The sequence below is a fragment of the Lampetra fluviatilis genome, chromosome 14, assembly GCF_964198595.1.
Source record: "Lampetra fluviatilis chromosome 14, kcLamFluv1.1, whole genome shotgun sequence".
NCBI classification, from domain to species: Eukaryota; Metazoa; Chordata; class Hyperoartia; order Petromyzontiformes; family Petromyzontidae; genus Lampetra; species Lampetra fluviatilis.
The window spans coordinates 3,850,903-3,868,429 of record NC_136288.1 but is presented as its reverse complement, the minus strand read 5'-3'; the positions used below and the strand labels follow the sequence as shown (position 1 = coordinate 3,868,429).

General features: G+C 42.4%; 1 protein-coding gene across 1 annotated transcript in view; it reads left to right on the top strand.

Moving 5' to 3' along the window:
• The window catches only part of LOC144935824 (visinin-like protein 1), a 43,460-nt gene extending 26,739 nt beyond the window's left edge, over positions 1-16,721 (top strand). Inside the window, exons 2-4 of the mRNA XM_078862612.1 lie at positions 1,988-2,164; positions 11,951-12,166; positions 15,862-16,721. Coding sequence (XP_078718738.1) covers positions 2,003-2,164; positions 11,951-12,166; positions 15,862-16,059 — 576 coding nt within the window. The 5' untranslated portion in view covers positions 1,988-2,002 and the 3' untranslated portion in view covers positions 16,060-16,721. The remainder of the gene's footprint in view (positions 1-1,987; positions 2,165-11,950; positions 12,167-15,861) is intronic.
• Positions 16,722-17,527: the final 806 nt, after the last annotated feature.

Genomic DNA, 17,527 nt, shown 5'->3' with positions numbered 1-17,527 from the left:
GCCTGATAAGACTTCCAGATTGTAGAGGCCTGTGCACACTTTTTGTCTCAGATGGTGGGCACTCTCATCTGCCGAGGAAGACATTAGCACGTCGTCCACCTCTTTAAACTTTAATGCGTTCCATGAAAACGTGACGACTCTTAAAATTTAAATGCATCGTCTTGTTTTAAGTTTTAAAATGGCAGCTATTAATTTAGAGCGCTCAGATCCTTCATAACGCACAATTAGAAAATCTCATTCTGCACCAACATTCACAATTATTTCTGATGGAATGTCCCATAGTGTATGTGCCAATTATTTATAATTTTAACTAAAACAAATCTCGAGTATGTGCGTGGTCACTGCAGAAGCAGTCGTCCTACACACATTTAATAAGTACAACACATCCCCATAATTCAATGCTGCTTTCTTTCATTCTCTAAAGCGAAAAAAAATCGAAGTCGACCCTTACGTGTCCGGTTAGCAGTCTGCCTGTGCATCTTGGTTATATTTTCATCTCCTGGGGTTCTCAACCACTGTCACTGCCCGTGTTGCTGTATGCCACTGTTCCCCCAGAACAAGATGTATTTTGATTTGATATTAATGGTAATGGGGAAATGTTCCCATTATTTTTTTGAGTCTGCAGGTGTCAATGCTGCTTTGTATGAGTCTAATCTAATTCTGTTGCTGCTGTGGAGTGATTTAGCATGGGTGGGGGGGGGTTAGTTGAAATTATCTGTGCTCGAAAAGTGTATCCTACTTAAAGGCATTCACAAAGGTAAATGCGTTTTATATTTAAGAAGCTATGGGAATAGTTTGTGCGGCCACATGACCTCCCCGACACGTACAACACGTGTTGTCCGTCCCCTAGGAATTGCGGGCTACCTCCTGTGGGTCGGAGGTCAATTTTTTAGTTTGTAGGTGACGAGAGGAATCCTTTGGGATGATGGCTTTCAGAACATTGCCATCAATATTAATAAAGGGTTTCTAAATGGGGGCAAGCTTTGGGGGTAAGTGAGCTCAGATATCACAAAGGCTCAGGGTGATTAAATTGCCATGGTTTGGCACCGGATGGACTTGCTTGTGTCCAGCTATTCGGATGCAAGCATTGTTTTACCATTTGCCCTTTTGTTCACAGAAGAATAAATGGTCTATCGTCTGTCAGTATTGTCACTGAGAGCTTGTTACACGGCAGGATCGTGATAGGTGGCTGGGGCTTGGGGAGGCTAAGCAAACTTTGTTTTACAGACACATTATAAATGCTTGCCACTACAATTAACAATAATGTTCAATTGTCTAGAAAATGTGTTTCTCATGCATCGACATTGTTTTGCCGCATCCTAGAACTCGGAGTGTGTGGATTGTCTGTGTCGCGGATTAACCGTGGGAATGAAACAAATATAAAGTATATACACTGTATTTAGCTTTTACCCATCCGTTGGTTTGAATAGCCACTGCTCCTCACTCACTGTGGGTCGGTGACTCACGTGACCAAAAAACCAACGTCTTCAAGAAACAATAAAAAATATCTTCTTCATCTTAATAGCCATTCTATGTTGGTAAACAACACATTGCGTTGTGTAACCTAATTCACATTTGTTATGCCCAATTCATATTTTTTTATCCGGGCTGCCCCTTCCCCCATTCCCCCAGATAATTGAGAGTTGACTATAATATTTTTTTTATTTACAGCCTGCATATATAAACCACAATTAATAATGTTATTTACATTTTAATCTTTTTTTGATCTGGTATATGTTGTGTTCTTATTATCCATTCAAGTTGAATGTCTACTTTTTACAGTATTTTATTTAAAATATCACGTTGCTTTCCTAACCAATTTTCACCAGTTGTAACAAACAAAAAATACTCTCAAGGCATTGCCAGATTTTCCCATAATGCTGCACGCCAAAAGCAATGTCGATTTGCTGTTGAGCCAGTGAAAGATGTTGTGGAGCCTTGGTGAGCAATGACCTCAATGACTCTGTCCTCTTCTTTTACCCCACAGCTCTGACCTCTCGCGATGGGCAAGCAAAACAGCAAGCTGGCTCCAGAGGTGCTGGAGGACTTACTGAAGAGCACAGAATTCAACGAGGCTGAGCTGAAGCAGTGGTACAAGGGCTTCCTCAAGGACTGCCCCAGCGGCAAGCTGAACCTGGAGGAGTTTCAACAGCTCTACGTCAAGGTGTTAGATCGGAGAAACTATTTTCACTCGCAATCTCTCTCCAAACATGCGATTTCACCAATCGTCACCTTTGGCAATTCTTACCCTTTCAGAATTAAAATCAAATAACTGTCTGGACGTTTTACTTCAGAGATGTGCAGAACGCTGAGCGTGGAATTTGCCCACAACGGCGCTCAGGTCTCTGGGCTCAATGTGGCGCTCTGCTGTGGCGACATAAAATTCCGCTCGTTTGCACGGATCAGTAAAACGTCAATAAAAATCCATGTTTTGCTTTGTACCCGGGGTCTGTGGCCGGCTGCGCATGACAGGCCATTTCCCTGCGATAGATTTTTTTTTTTTATTCCCGAGACACAATTACGCTGATTGCCCTCACTATGGATTGTTTCTTCTCATCCACGGTTATGCCACTTCAGCAGATATGTCTAAGCACTGTTGCATTTTAAATGCCCGGTTGTGTTTTTTTATCACATCCATCCATTAGTATGAGAGAGAGAGAGAGATATCATCGCAGCATGTTTTTGGGGCTTCCTGACTCTTTTTTTTTCTCTCCGTTATCTTGCTGCTCAAATTGCTGGTGCAATATGTTTGTTTATTCCTGTTTTTCATTTCGTTATATTTTTTTTCATTATTTTTGCACTCATTCTGTAACATATGGATGAGATGCGTTTCTTTGTGGAGGGCGCAGGGGAACGATTGAAATCATGAGCTTATTATGCTACAACTGAATGTCTGTGCTCAGAAAAATGCAGCACATTTGTCATCGTCACCAGCCATGATCTGTTCACTGCTCAATTAGCGCTTAAGCGGCCATCTGGAACGCTCTTCCTTCTGATATTAGGAAGCCACTGGAGCTATGCATTTTTACATCTAGATTGAAAACTCGTTTCTTTAGAACTGCTTTTTGTGTTTAGTTTGTTGTCCTACCCCCGTACCTCTGATTAGCGCGGTTGGCTACTTACAGTGTGAAAGAAGTTCAACATACATTCATACAATCAAGTTTTCCCCAAGTCATCACAGTCTTGTGATGTGACAATTCTTGCGCATAAGCTGATCTCGTCAATACATCTCCAAACTGGGACGTGCCCTTAAGTGTGTTCCCTCCTTAGCTGCCACTTTATTGTTAGTCTCGGCTACTGCCCATCATCCCTCCTTCTGACGTGTCTTGCCCATGCTCGCTTACTTTTCCTAACAGTCAATACAATGTCTCGGATTTGCATTTGATCCCTGATCCGTGCATTCCTCTTTCCATTTCTCAGTTGCAATTCTCAGCGTGCATCTCTCCACGCTTTCTCCGTGCACTTTGCACCTTCTGCGCCATTTATTTTGTCAACGTTTACGTGAACCATCTGCTACCACTGGTGATATAACGCTGATTAGAAAAACTCATTTAGGCATGCCGTTTTGTTGCTTTTCATTAAGTTCAGTTTTCCATAAGCACAGTAAGATGTGGGTGAATGAATGTGTTCTGGAATTATGATGTGATTGCCAGATGCCGGGCTTAATGTCAATAGGAATGTAACTAATTCACTTCCCCAGTGGTTCGACACGTGATCCTCATCGCGGTACCCCGGGGTACCCAATAATACTAAATGGGCCAAGGTAATTAAATATTATATTTCTGGGACACTATTTTTTCCAGGGGTGTACTTCACTCCGCGACTGGGGTACCGATCAATCCGAAATCAGTGCCACACTCCGCGATGTCGAAACGCCAAACATCAGCATAAAAAAATCTGTCATGGAAAATTTTAATTTGGATAGTACATCGTGTACAGCTCGTCGAGATGAGTCGATTGCTGCATCGCTGACCATCAACAGACTAAAAACGATTGCATCACGGACATGATGCGAGAGCCGGGGTACTATGGTAACCCCAGGGTACCATAGTACCGCCATAAAGTTAAAATGTCCATGAGACAGAGTCACTTAAGGTTTTTGTTTTTACATTTTTACCATCTTTATTTTTTCGTTCATTATCATATCTAGTTTGTACTGTTTTATGCACTGCATAATTTGTGAGTATTTCGGATGATTCATAAAATTAGTTGATTCTTACAAGTACAATTTGTTGCATGGATATTGGGTCTCTTGAGCGTAAGCATCGATTTTGCTTGATGCATATGTGCGCGAGTACATACGATCACCACGGATTCTGCCCGAATTAAGTTAAAGGTCAATCCTGACTGCAGCCAAATACATTTCATTTCGGGAATTAATCGGGATGTTATGTTAAAAGCTTAACGTTAAAGGCTTAAATGAGTTGGTGATCGCTTGCTGGGGTCATAGCCCAAATACAATTTTTTTTAGCTTTCATTCACAAACGAGAGGGAGCTCAAGAGAGACATTCTCGAAGGCAATTGGCCTACTTTCCCACACTGGCGAGACATCTCGGGAGAGGTGGGAGTTTCCCACAAATTCATACGTAAAATTACATTTTGTTTCAATTTAAAGCTTTCGTGACGGCAGGCATTCATCTTCTTGGTTTTTTCAGTAAAGTCACGTAGAATGGAAATAATAAAATAATAAAAATTTCACATTTTAAATAATTCTCACGACGTTTCGGCCACAGGTCGCGACTCTAAGACCTGTTCTTCACCTGAGGATGGCTGCTTGCATTGTGGCCGAAACGTCGTGAGAATTATTTTATTATGATTTATTTTTATTATTGTATTATTTCCATTCTACGTGACTTTACCGAAAGAACCAAGAAGATTACATTTTGTATTTACACATACACGGCCACCCTTTCTCATTATTTCAGTAGAACTTGTATTGCATTGCTCCGACTGTGAAGTCTATTCATATGTTACACTTGTAAGAACGATTTTACATTCATTTCTTGTGGGGGTTTTTCTTTCAAATGTGATCCAATATATTTTTCATTTTCCAGCTGTGATATTTTACTTAAAGTGAATGGATGCATCATTTTGTCAGTTAAATAAAATTTAAAAAAACATTTTAAATTTCAAATAAATTATATGGCAGTGCCTGAAGGCTGGATCAACCAAATTAACTACAATTGTAAAAAAAAATGTTTCAATCATTTTTTTCACCGCACTTACTACACAGCTGTTGAGTCTATGCCCGAAGGCCCAATATGTCAAACTGCTTCTGACGGCCAGACTGACACCGTCCTGCTGTATAGAAACGTGAAACCTCGTACCCCATGTGTTGTGGGTTGTTTTGGTAAAACGATAAACCTGTTTGATATGTTGGCATTGCGCGTAAAAATAACTTAACATTACACATTGATTAACACCCAAATAACTAACTGCGAAAGATTATAACACCGTGGGACCGAGGGACAAGAAGGGAAAGCTGATAGCGGGGTGGCAGTCGGCACCGCTGAGGAGGCAATTACACATCGCGGAGGTGAAAATTCTCGTTAGGAAAATTATCGTAGCGTAAAATAGTTATATTTAAACACTGTTAATTAATGCCTATAAATACAAATAAAAACTGCAATTTATTCCTATGAGTAAAGTGGAATCATTTTTTTAAAACACAATGCCGAAATTTAGCTGCACTGCAACTTCTGCGCATACTTGGATTTCCTTGATAGATGCGATGCGCTCGGTTAGGCTGCCAGTGATTTGCACAAATCGTGCTCGCTTATTGAGAGATGTGTGGGTGGTGCACAGTAACAAGTGCAGTTTTTTAAGAGTATTATGCATTTGTCCTCCTGGCACTTTGATACATTTTCACGATTCCGAGGTCACGATTGGACTCAAGGATCGGTGGCTTGTACTTCTATTGCAGTGAATGTAGCAACCTCAAGTGGCTGCATGGTTCACATGACTCAACTACATACAATGCATATCAATTGAGTACAATCGACGCTCGAACACGCAATTCAATGCGCGTTATCGCGAGCGCCGAAATAAATTTCAGTCGACGGATTGAGGCATCTCTTTCATGCTGTTTGCATTTATCATGCTGACATCATCATGTGCGCAACATAATCTACTAACATTCCATAATTTTGGTCCACATTTGTAAAAAGCCTACATCAACGTTCATTTACCGTCCGATGGATGAACACCGCATGTGAGAAAATGAAGCTTTGAGACAGGCAGTGGTGGGCAGGACCGTCCCTGCCTCACCACACCCCAAGACACAACTAAATCCATGCCAATACCTCGCGGCTATTTCTGAAGCGATGCATCCTGGCTTAAAGTGCCAGGATTTAAGTCTCCGCTTTTGGCAGAGGAAACCTACAAAAAGTGGGGGCCACAAATGGGTTTTACGACACTCCGGACGACGCAGGAAATAGCTGCGGGGTGCACAACCGGTCCTAATCGCCTAGATTGGTAATGGAAGAAGATAGTGTGCCACAAACCCTTCTCAACAGATCAATAAGCAGGTCGATAAATATAGGTCCCTCTCTCGGGTGTTGGTAAGTAGCTTCGAGAAAAAATTTGTCCAGAGAAGTATTAGAGGAATGCAGGAAAAGCATTTTGTTTTAAATATAAGATTTTATTGATTAGGCATGATTGTTAAAGAGAAATGTAATATTTATTCATGCAGTGGTCAGATTTGAATTCTCAAATATCGCTGTACAGGGGGCTTCAAAAATTGTTTAACAATTCTGAGAATTTGCAACAATGCCACGAGAAATGTGCCTCCGGGCTCTGGAGGCCACCTGGAGAAGATTCCAGGCACGTGTTGACATTGATGGCGAATAAGTGGAGACTTTTTTATTTTTTAAGCTATTAACATACATTTGTTATCATGTTACTGTGTATTATCCGTTCTTTTTCCATTAAAACGATAGTCCCATACAAGTGTTAACTTTTTTTTGAAGCACTCTGTATTTGCCAATAACACTGATTATAATTGTCTGAATTTCGATTTAAAGCTTTCGTGACTGCAGGGATTCATATTCTTGGTTCTTTCGGTAAAGTCACGTAGAAAGGAAATAATAAAATAATAAAAACAAAACAATTAAATTCTCATGACGTTTCGATTGCAACACAAGCAATCATCATCAGATGTGAAAACCACAGCAAGAACATTTTCTTACGTGACTTTACCGAAAGAACCAAGAATATAATTGTCTGCTTGTACTGAGAGACAGAAAGAGAAACGCACGGATCAGAAAACATATGCAGGTTAAAGACATAATTATAATTCATCTTCTTGGTTCTTTCGGTAAAGTCACGTAGAAGGGAAATAATAAAATAATAAAAGTAAAACATTATAAAGTAATATAATAAAAAAAGAATTTATTTTATTATTTCCCTTCTACGTGATTTTACCGAAAGAACCAAGAAGATGAATCCCTGCAGTCACGAAAGCTTTAAATCGAAAAATAATTATAATTGTTAAGGAAAGTTATGTGGGCGTCGCCAGGAGGGACGATGGTCAATGGGCAAATCCAAGGGCAGAGTGGTAGCCAAGGGATGAAGCACGCTTTGAGAGGACCTGTACCGGGGGAGATGGAATAATGAAATGAGCTCGTGTGCAGGTGCTGGGTGCATTGTTGTGTCACAGGATGGTGAGAGATGGCAACAGTTTGGGGAGGCCTTCATCCAACAGCAGATTGTTCATGGCTGATGATGATGATAATAGTCCGATGTTTGGAGCGGTGGTGCTTCTTCCGAGGAGCAGAGCGAGAGGGCAGAAAGAGTGACTGGTTTTATAGTTGGAGATCGAACGTTACACTGTGGTTCACTGAGGCAAATTTCTTTTTTAATAGTTGACATGGGCAGTTATTCATTCATATACATTGAGTAGTAATAAAAACCTCAGAAAAGTCGAAAACATAATGTACATATAAACTGATTTGAAGTAAACGTAACATTCTTGAATGAACGTACGAAACTTTATCGTGGGAACGCTGACAATGTCGGTGGGTACGGTTTAAAGGCCCATCGTTAAATTAACTCCATTCGTTATACTCGCACTGCTTGACTTTCCAATTCCCTCCTCCCATCGTCTCTCTTTCCAAAGTTCGAACAAAAAAAACCCTTGTTCAATTCAAGAAAGTATTAACTCTTATCTATCACGACTTTAATATCGCTGTTTGTTGCTTGGCCCTTGGTATTATTATTTTTTTGGTGAGCCTACAGGCCCGTGCTCAACAACCACGACTATAAAAAGTCAGCCTATTGTGCGTTTTTTTATCATTTCCTGCAATGCTGCAGTGTTTATGATAAATGTGGCAAGGTTTTTTTATTTGCTTGCGCTTGTGTACCACGGACAACGTAGTCCCTTGCAGCTTTGTTTAATTTTCTTTGCTTAAGTCGGTGATGGATGTCTTCGGGACTAGGTCTGCTGACTGCTGGTAAAGCCAACTGCTCTGTCACATGTAATGCAATACTTTACTGTTACAATGATTTTGTTTATTGCGCAGCAGTGAAATACAAAAAATCATTTCTAGGCACTGAGCAGGAAAGGCAATGAGCACCGAATAGTTGTTATACAAATAAACTCGACACATTCGTCAATAACGCCGTGACCTTAAAAGGGAAAACAAAAGTAGGCGACGTTTTGTGCAACGGCCCTCCTTCAAAGCACCAACAAGTTAGTAAACAAATGCTAGAGAGGACGGTACCTGCCGGATTGTTGTCCAGTTCAATCTCCCAAATAGCAGTCACAAGGAACACGACATTATTATTATTGTGTTCTTATATTATCTCTCTAGCGGTGGCTCATGTCAAAGAACTCCAAAAATATATTTTATAGAAAGAAGAATAAAAATCCTAGAGAAATTAAAACATGAGCAAGATTTAACGTGTTCAAAGCCCACAAAGCCATCCTTAATGCATGGAAACCACACGAGGAGCGCTCCCCCCGACACCCCACTGGTGCAATGCCCTGTTCCGTCTCGCCTCAATTGAACACCTCGGCTATATACTGGGAAGGCTGCAAGATTTCCCCAAAAAAAGGACGTGACACCCATTTATGCATACACCTCTTGAGCTCACTACAACGGCATCCTCCAGTCACTGAGGTGCTAGAGCAGATACAGACTTGAGACTTCATTTGCGTGGCCCAATGTACAGCCCCCCCCCACCCACCCACATCCTCGGAACAAATCCTAGGTAACATTTTTTTTATTTTACCAAGTAAGGCCCACTGAGCTATATGGCTCTTTTTCAGAAGCGACTAGGCCACAAATGATAGCTCAATGAAGTGGCTTATCGCGTGGAAATTTGTAGCAGCCAAATCCTCTAAATGCACGTTGTTTTTAATCGCGTGCGGGGAAAAACCGGAGGACCCAGAGAAAAATCTAAGCGACCATGGGGAGAGAGGCAGGGTTGGGATCGAACCCACGCCCTCCTGCATACCAGGCGAGATAAACCCCAGGAATAACGGAGGAACAAACTTGAATGATGTAATCCAATCCAGACAAGTCTATTGCCACAACTCTAACGATCTGGGAAAATAAGTTATATTAAAACGGCAGATGAGAACATGTGGATCTGAAGACAATGGAAAATAATTTCAAATGAGATTATACGTTATTTTAAAGTTCTCCACCACATGCATATTTAAATGTACATAGCCTTTGTGGTTAGAACAGTCTATTATAACGTGTGCATCACATTTAGGGTGCCCATTGCATTGTGGGGAGCGGTAGCATGCTGCGCTATGAACCCAGCGACCCGAGTTCGATTCCCACTCACGGCCAACACCAGTGACGATTATTTGAACCGGTCCTGCGCCTCCCCTAGGTCGACTCAGCCTCAAATGAGTAACTGGTGTGGTGTGTAAACATCGTCACTGGGGAGACAAAGGCGGCCAGGTGTGGTGCTGACCACCCAGCCCCTCTGGCCTTCATAGGTGCTTGCTCACAGCACTTGCCCAAACTGTCTGTTATGGCTATACGGGGGATCTGTGTCTTTGTCTTTTGTCATTACATTGTGGATTTTCCCAGTGTCATGCGATGTAACAATTACTTTATTGTAATCTTGGTGTATATTATTTGAGGGATAACTTGTAGTTGATCTATTTGGGAATATGAAGTCATACAGGCACGAGATTCTGTTTTTGTTAAGTTTGTTTTTGCCCAGAAGCCAGTCAGCCGTACAGTTTTATAACAACTGAAATTTGCATATCTAAGAAATTAGGATTTCATAGCAGAGAAAGTTGCAGTTATCAAGGTCCTATCAAGAAATCCTGCAGTGTTGTCAGAGACAATATAATTTATAGATATGTTTAATGAAGGTTTAACATGGTCGGACATGTGAGAAGTGGAAATGAATTGGGGTCAAGATAGTGCAGAAATTACAAGCCCGTTTAAGTGAGTTTAATATTCGTGCTAAGGAGTTAGAGCATTTACAAATATTAAGTGGGTTATTAGCACGAAGAGGTTCTCCTGTGCCTGGTGTTTTAAGTGGTATTATAAAATGGGCAATCGTTGATATATTTGCCCAGAATTGAGAGGGACAATGGGGCACTTGCTTGGAAATGAGTTGTAAGCAGCTCAATTAGGCTGCCCTCTGCAAGAAAGGACAAAGAAATGAAGATGTGTTTTGCGGTGCAGTCTTGTCAATACGCCATGTAATGCGGTAATGACTCGCCGGTAATTGAAAAGGAGAGAAATCTTTTGAGCGTGGGCGTTAAGCCTCATACCTTGCACAGACCCGTGCCACGCAGCATTTGTTTTTATTACTAGTATTTTGACAGGTTTATATGCGACTCTCAGTTAGGCCTCAGGGCATCAGTGCACAAGCAGACTGCGATTGCATCCGCAAGTGCAAATCTCTGTCACAAATGGAATATTCCCGTTTCTTGAGCCACATTCTGCTTCTGGGAAGAAGGTTTTTTTAATTTCATTAAACAGCGGTAGTTTAGCATTAAGGCATTATAGTCTCATCATGGCCACATCATCAGACCTATAACTCCCTCATTATATTACTGTTGTTTTCCCCGTTGATTGCGTTTGCATTTGAAATCGCCGAGAATTACCGACCTCATCAGATCTCAGAAGCTAAGAAGACTCGAGCGCGGATAGTGCCAGCTTGGGCATAATGCATAAACCATTTGCTGTAGGCGGCTGCTGTAGGGCTATGTAATCAGCACGGGGAAGTTCAGCAATATTGTTGTTGCCCTGTACTGTGCCCCTAAGCTGCCTTTACCAACGGGCACTGACCAACGTGGTGAATCACAGTCGAATTGCTCCGACGAACCGTTACTCATCCGGAAAGTGGATTGAGAAAAGAGCTCTGCGTGGACATTTTTTTGTATGTGTGCCCTTTTTTTCCAGCTGTGTGCGTGTGTATGTAGCCTCCTGCACTCCGAACTCAGCTGTGGCTTCTACTGCTATTGGCATCTGCGCCGTGCAGCAAGGGCACTTGTTCCCGGATGCAATGGCATTCAGAAGCAGCCGTTCCATTATTAAACAGGAACACTCAATAACTTCTGTTGCCAAGTTATAATAAGTGCTGGGAGGAAGCAGCATCACTCAACAGTTTACATGGCATAATTAGTAAGAGAGGAAGATTGGGGAGGAAGACCCTCATGCAAAAGAGGCATCCGACCAGATGCGATTATAACTCTTGATAAGTGAGCCGTCAAAATGAAACCAGTTGGTCAGTTACCGACTTTCTGTGCTGCTATATACTGCCATTAAAGTTTGTAAGATGTCATCTAAATAAGAAAAAAATGTTCCCTCGTCCTAATTCAATTCTATATTTGTATCTGTCTCTCCGTTTCTCTCTCTCTCATCTCTCTATCTCTCTGTCTGTGTGTCTCCTCTCTGTCTCTCTCTCCGTCTGCCTCGTGTCTTCCTCGATCTCTTTCTCTTCTCCCTGAATGAAAAAAAACAAACCCCATCAGTTCTTCCCGTACGGCGACGCGTCCAAGTTTGCTCAGCACGCCTTCCGGACCTTTGACAAGAACAGCGATGGCACCATCGACTTCCGGGAGTTCATCTGCGCACTGAGCGTCACGTCCCGTGGCAACTTCGAGCAGAAGCTCAACTGGGCCTTCAACATGTACGACCTAGACGGGGACGGATACATCTCACGCGTCGAGATGCTGGAGATCATCGAGGTGCCGCTCTCGCCCCCACCCCACTCGACCCCCCCCCCGCACTCGCCCACCACTTGCCAATTAATCAGAGCGCTCTGATTAATTTCATCCACGGTTATGTTGCAAATTCACTCTGAGTGCCTGTGGGGGGGAAACCCTACCTGGAAGGCGCCAAAACCTCATCAGAACACCAAAGTTAAGCAGGGTTGGACCTGAATCGAGATGCTGTTGACTGCTCTGCTGGGTAGTACAGCAAAAATCCACTGTTGCACTGTGTTATGTCCCAAGAACTATGCTGCCCGCCTTCACCAACTCAAACTAATCAATGTGATGAAGTTTGGTCAAATAACTCCAGTGACCAACCCGGTGTGAGGAGGCCTTCATCCAGCAGTGGATTGATAGAGGACTGTAAATTGTGTTGGTATCAGGACACAGGACAAAACTCTTCCATGTGAAACTCTACATCACATCTTGGTTCCGGCTACATCACTCTGAATGCCCCAGATCTTGTCAGATCTCGGAAGCTAAGGTGAGGTGAGCCTGGTTAGTACTTGGATGAGAATAAGGGAATAGCAGGTGTTGAAGGCTTGGGCAGGGGTTTGGCCAAAAAATGGTGGTAAAGAAATGTATTAATAAATCTGTGCGGAGGTTTGAGTGTTACCTTCTCAAATGATAGATTTTATTTTCCTTCCCGGGACTCCGGTTTCCAAGGGGAATTAGCCACTAAATCTCACCGTAGCACCTTCTGGAAGATAATGTAAGACTCAGCAAAGCTTTAGTGTGTAACTAAGAGACATTACAATGGTAATGATACGATTGGAAAAGTCACGTAGATAGAAAAAATAATAAAATAAAACACGACGTTTTGGTCGCAACACAAGCGGCCGTCTTGCGCCCGAAACTTCGTGTTTTCTTTTATTGTTTTTTCTATCCACGTGACTTTACCGAAAGAACCAGAGAGTATAGATTCCTGCAGTCACGAAAGCTTCAAATCAAGAATGATTTGAAAAGCCCATGGAATATAGCACTACGTAAATATGTTGGAGTCACTTCCATAGGTTTCTTATCAATAGGAGACAACGTTTCATTATTCCCTGTAAAGAGCGTTCATCGCATGGCAATCAACTTGAACATTGTATTGCTCAGAGTAGGAGTTTGCTCAATGAAGTGAAAACCAACATTTTATGACGGTACTTGCGTGTGCAGTCTGGCAAATGGACTGAGAACATCAAACGCTCATGATTTGTTGATTGGTAGTGATGACAACATCACACATTGTAAATATTTGTCAACAAGGTATTTTCAAATATTCCTCTGTGGTCATTCGCAAATAACCTTGGTAATTACCTCGTATAGGAATTACCGAGCAGAGGCAGCAGGAATCCCAGCACTGCCTCTGAGCAAACTGGCTGAGTGACAGACACCCTGATTGCTACACCTACCCAATGTGACATCCTTCCAAGTCGCCCTGCAATCACACGCGGCTCCGTCTTCTTGGGGCACTCTCTTCATGAGACACGTAGACCTGAGTAGCTGTACCGGATAGGAGCACCCATACCAGTCACGTACTCGGCGACACAAAATGTGCTTCCTTCACCAACTCGCACTGACCGCGTGGTGAAGTATGGCTGATTTGCCACAAGCCTTGGCTCCGTGAGACCTCGGCAGTTGTACTTCCGCTGACAGCTTCATTCGCCGGCTCGCAACGCCTCGCTGTCTCTCACGGAGGCAACGGCGCTCCTCATATTAGCGCTTGGAATTGCTCCGACGCGTGTCTGATTTGACGAATCCCTACCTAGAGGAGAAACGCTCGTCGATATGCAGCAACGCAGAGTGAATACAATATATAATGTGTGTACACACAGACAGCACATGAGTGCACTGGGCAAGGACGTGACCTGTTTCCAAAATTGTCTAACCTTTCGATACAATTCAATTCGGTTTGAAATAGCGTTGGCTCAAGATCTCCAGATGCTTTGTGGCACAGTTATACATCAAGGGTACGAGATAAGGCACAAGCAAGTATTAATGAATCTCACCTCAAGAATCTTTGCCAATTTAATTAAAGGACAATCAGTATCTCCCTCCAAGGAATGGTTACTCTTTATTTGAGACATTTGCCATCAGCTGTAGATCCATGTTTAAATGGTATTCAGCAAACGGCAGTACGTCAGGGGATTCTTGAGTCGATCTGTGTAGGGCTTTGAATATTATACCTTTAATGTGCCTGCGTTTTTTCCATGTACTCCAGTTTCCTAACATATGCCAAAGATAAAATTATGGAATTGGTCAAACACCCCAATGCAGTCTTGAGACTCGGTGAAGGTTTCCTTATAAAGGACATCGTTATTAACTTTCTCTTGCTCCTACTTTCAGAACTATCAACAGCACATTGTTTGTCCCATCTCCCTTCTAACACTGTTGGCATTCATGACATGCTAAGCACCCATGAGCAGTAAATGTGGCCTTGCCTCCCAAAATCTTTCGGAAAAAGCCTGCCACCCAAAAGACCGATCAGTGTTTTGTCAGCGAGGTAGGTTGGATTGTGCCACCGGCAAAAATTATCATTTGTTTCATAAGGTGGTCCTGGAGTTGGGCCGTCACACACTAGACTTAAATCATTTCCCATCGGATTGAAGCTGACACCTAAGTTGGACAGAGAGTGTTGGTGGCTCAAATCCAGAATCGTTAATTGGGCAATGCCCAGTTTCCCAGTAACTGAGGCAGACCCAAAGCAGTGAGTTAAACAACTTATTTTGGTCCAATTATTTCATAGCACTGTATACATTTTTGTGTACGTATTCTGACATTTTCTATTGCTTTCATTGACAGAATAAATTCCTAACTTTAGGTTTGCTTGTTATCTGAACATTATAATAATCATATAAACCCTGCGTAAATCAACAATTAGGTAACGGCCTTCCCATGCCATGTCATTCTTGGGGTTTGTTTAACCATACGTCATCACGTCAATCAATAAGCGTTGGTGAAGGGGTGGCCCAGGATTGGCTTGGCTGTCACTCGCCACCCGCGTTCGCCACGGCCAAGAATCAAACTCAGGTCACCAGGTTCATAGTGTGGGGCATTAACTCTTGTACTACTGTTCTACCCCACTTGTTATTTGTTGTGCAAGATATCTGAAGCGACACAAATTGAATTACTATAACTGCATATGTATAATACTTAGGCTGAATCTACCATAAGGTTGATCCTATCTGGTAAGCAATACCATTGATTCTCCAGACCATAATTTAATGGGGCCAAATTTAAAATATTTGAGTGGTGACTATACTACACTAGGAACCTGGTTATCTAAGTTTGATTCTCAGCCACTTTTAAACACTTAAAATCTAGATGTCAAAACTAATTTCTTTAGAACTGCTTTTTGTGTTTAGTTTGCTGTCCTTCCGTTGCACCTCCGATTAGCACAGTTGGCTATGTACGGTACGAAAGAAGTTCAACACACATACATCAGTGGTGATATATGAACCAGTGCTTGGGCCCCCCTTTAACAATCCACACTGACCAGCGTGGTGCATTATAGCGAATCAAAATGTCTGTAATTATTATTTATTGTAAGTAAAGATTCGACTACAATAGTCCCAAATGTACGCTTTGTAGGCCTTCTATAACCTATTTACATTCACCAACCCACCAATTTAAGAACGAGACAAAGGTGAACTCCGTCGCATCGTCCACGCGTTGTTGTTCTGCAGGCAATCTACAAGATGGTGGGCACGGTGATCATGATGAAGATGAACGAGGATGGCCTCACGCCCGAGCAGCGCGTCGACAAGATCTTCAGCAAGATGGACAAGAACAACGACTGCCTCATCTCCCTGGAGGAGTTCAAGGAGGCGGCACGCAGCGACCCGTCCATCGTGCTCCTGCTCCAGTGCGACATCCAGAAATAGACGGGGGAGGGGGGGCGTTCCTCGCCACCGTCGCCGCTGCTTGACCACATTTGTACGTTCGGGGGGGCAGTGCGCAGCGGTGGGTGGTGTCGAAAAGGAGAGGTGGGTTGGTGTGGCAGAGGGATTCTGTGTGTGAGGGAGGGAGGGTGGCATGAATAAAGTGTTAGCACAAGAACGGTTTAGGTCTGGGATTAGGGTTCTAGCGATTTCTGCATCGTAATGGGGTTTTCTGTTTGCCTGTCGCTTGTCATTTCAAATGCTTGTTTCATGACGCATTAGTGCTAAGCTAAGAAGTCATTCATTACCTCGATCGATCTGTCAATCAATAGCCTTCATTCACAACCAGGCGGCATCCCCATCTGATATGAAATGTATTCTGTAAGCTATGGTCTAGGAGACTGTGCAAAGGTCCGTTATATTATATTTTCGTATTTGCTGTGACACAGGAACACACTGGCCTACTTGTTTGAATAGTACGATAGACATATGTTTTAGTGTCTGGTAAAAATGTAACAACTGACAATAAGAAGATATGAACATCTTTTATGGAACTCGTAAAAATTGAAAAAATTCAAAAGTATCATTAAAATGTTAAAAAAAACATTTTGATATGATAATTGGTTCTTTACCCTTCTATCTGGCAACAAAACTGACACCTTTTTACAAGGAGTCATGTTTGCATAGACCGCAATACCTGCAGTCATAATACAAACAAAAGAACATAACTCTGATAATGTGCACTGTCCTTAAAGTTGTTTTTAAAGTATCAACTTTAAGGACAGTGCACATTATCAGAGTTATGTTCTTTTGTTTTGTATTATGACTGCAGGTATTGCGGTCTATGCAAACATGACTCCTTGTAAAAAGGTGTCAGTTTTGTTGCCAGATAGAAGGGTAAAGAACCAATTATCATATTTTTACTGGCAAATGAGGTTCCCATAGTGTAAACATTTTGATAATTTAACACTGTCACAAGTTAACAATTTACTACGATTAAAAAAACATTTGGGTTCCATTAGCCACAAAGCTCCATTATGCACATGGCACAACCATCACATTATTAATGCAGTTTAGAATGTATTCTCTAATTAAACATTTGAAAACGTTTCTCATTGATGAGCACTTAGGAAATGTTCTATCAATTACATATCGACCACACAGAAACGGGGTTTTAATTTGCTTCTGGTGAAATGCTCAAGCACCCACCAGGCGACACAGGGAGACCAAATTCTAATTTAGTTTAGTTCCAGCCACATGAGACTCGTTGCAGAGACACCATCGTCGGTGTCTCTGCAACGAGCATGTCCTCCTTCCACCATCCAAGAAACTTCCACCGTGATCCCTTTCACACCCCCCCCGCCCCGAGTTCATCGCATTTCAATCCCAAGTCCTCCGAAACACCGTCGTGTTATTTTTCCGTTGCCCTTTGAGGGCACATCATCAACTCGCAGTCGCGGTACGGGTGACC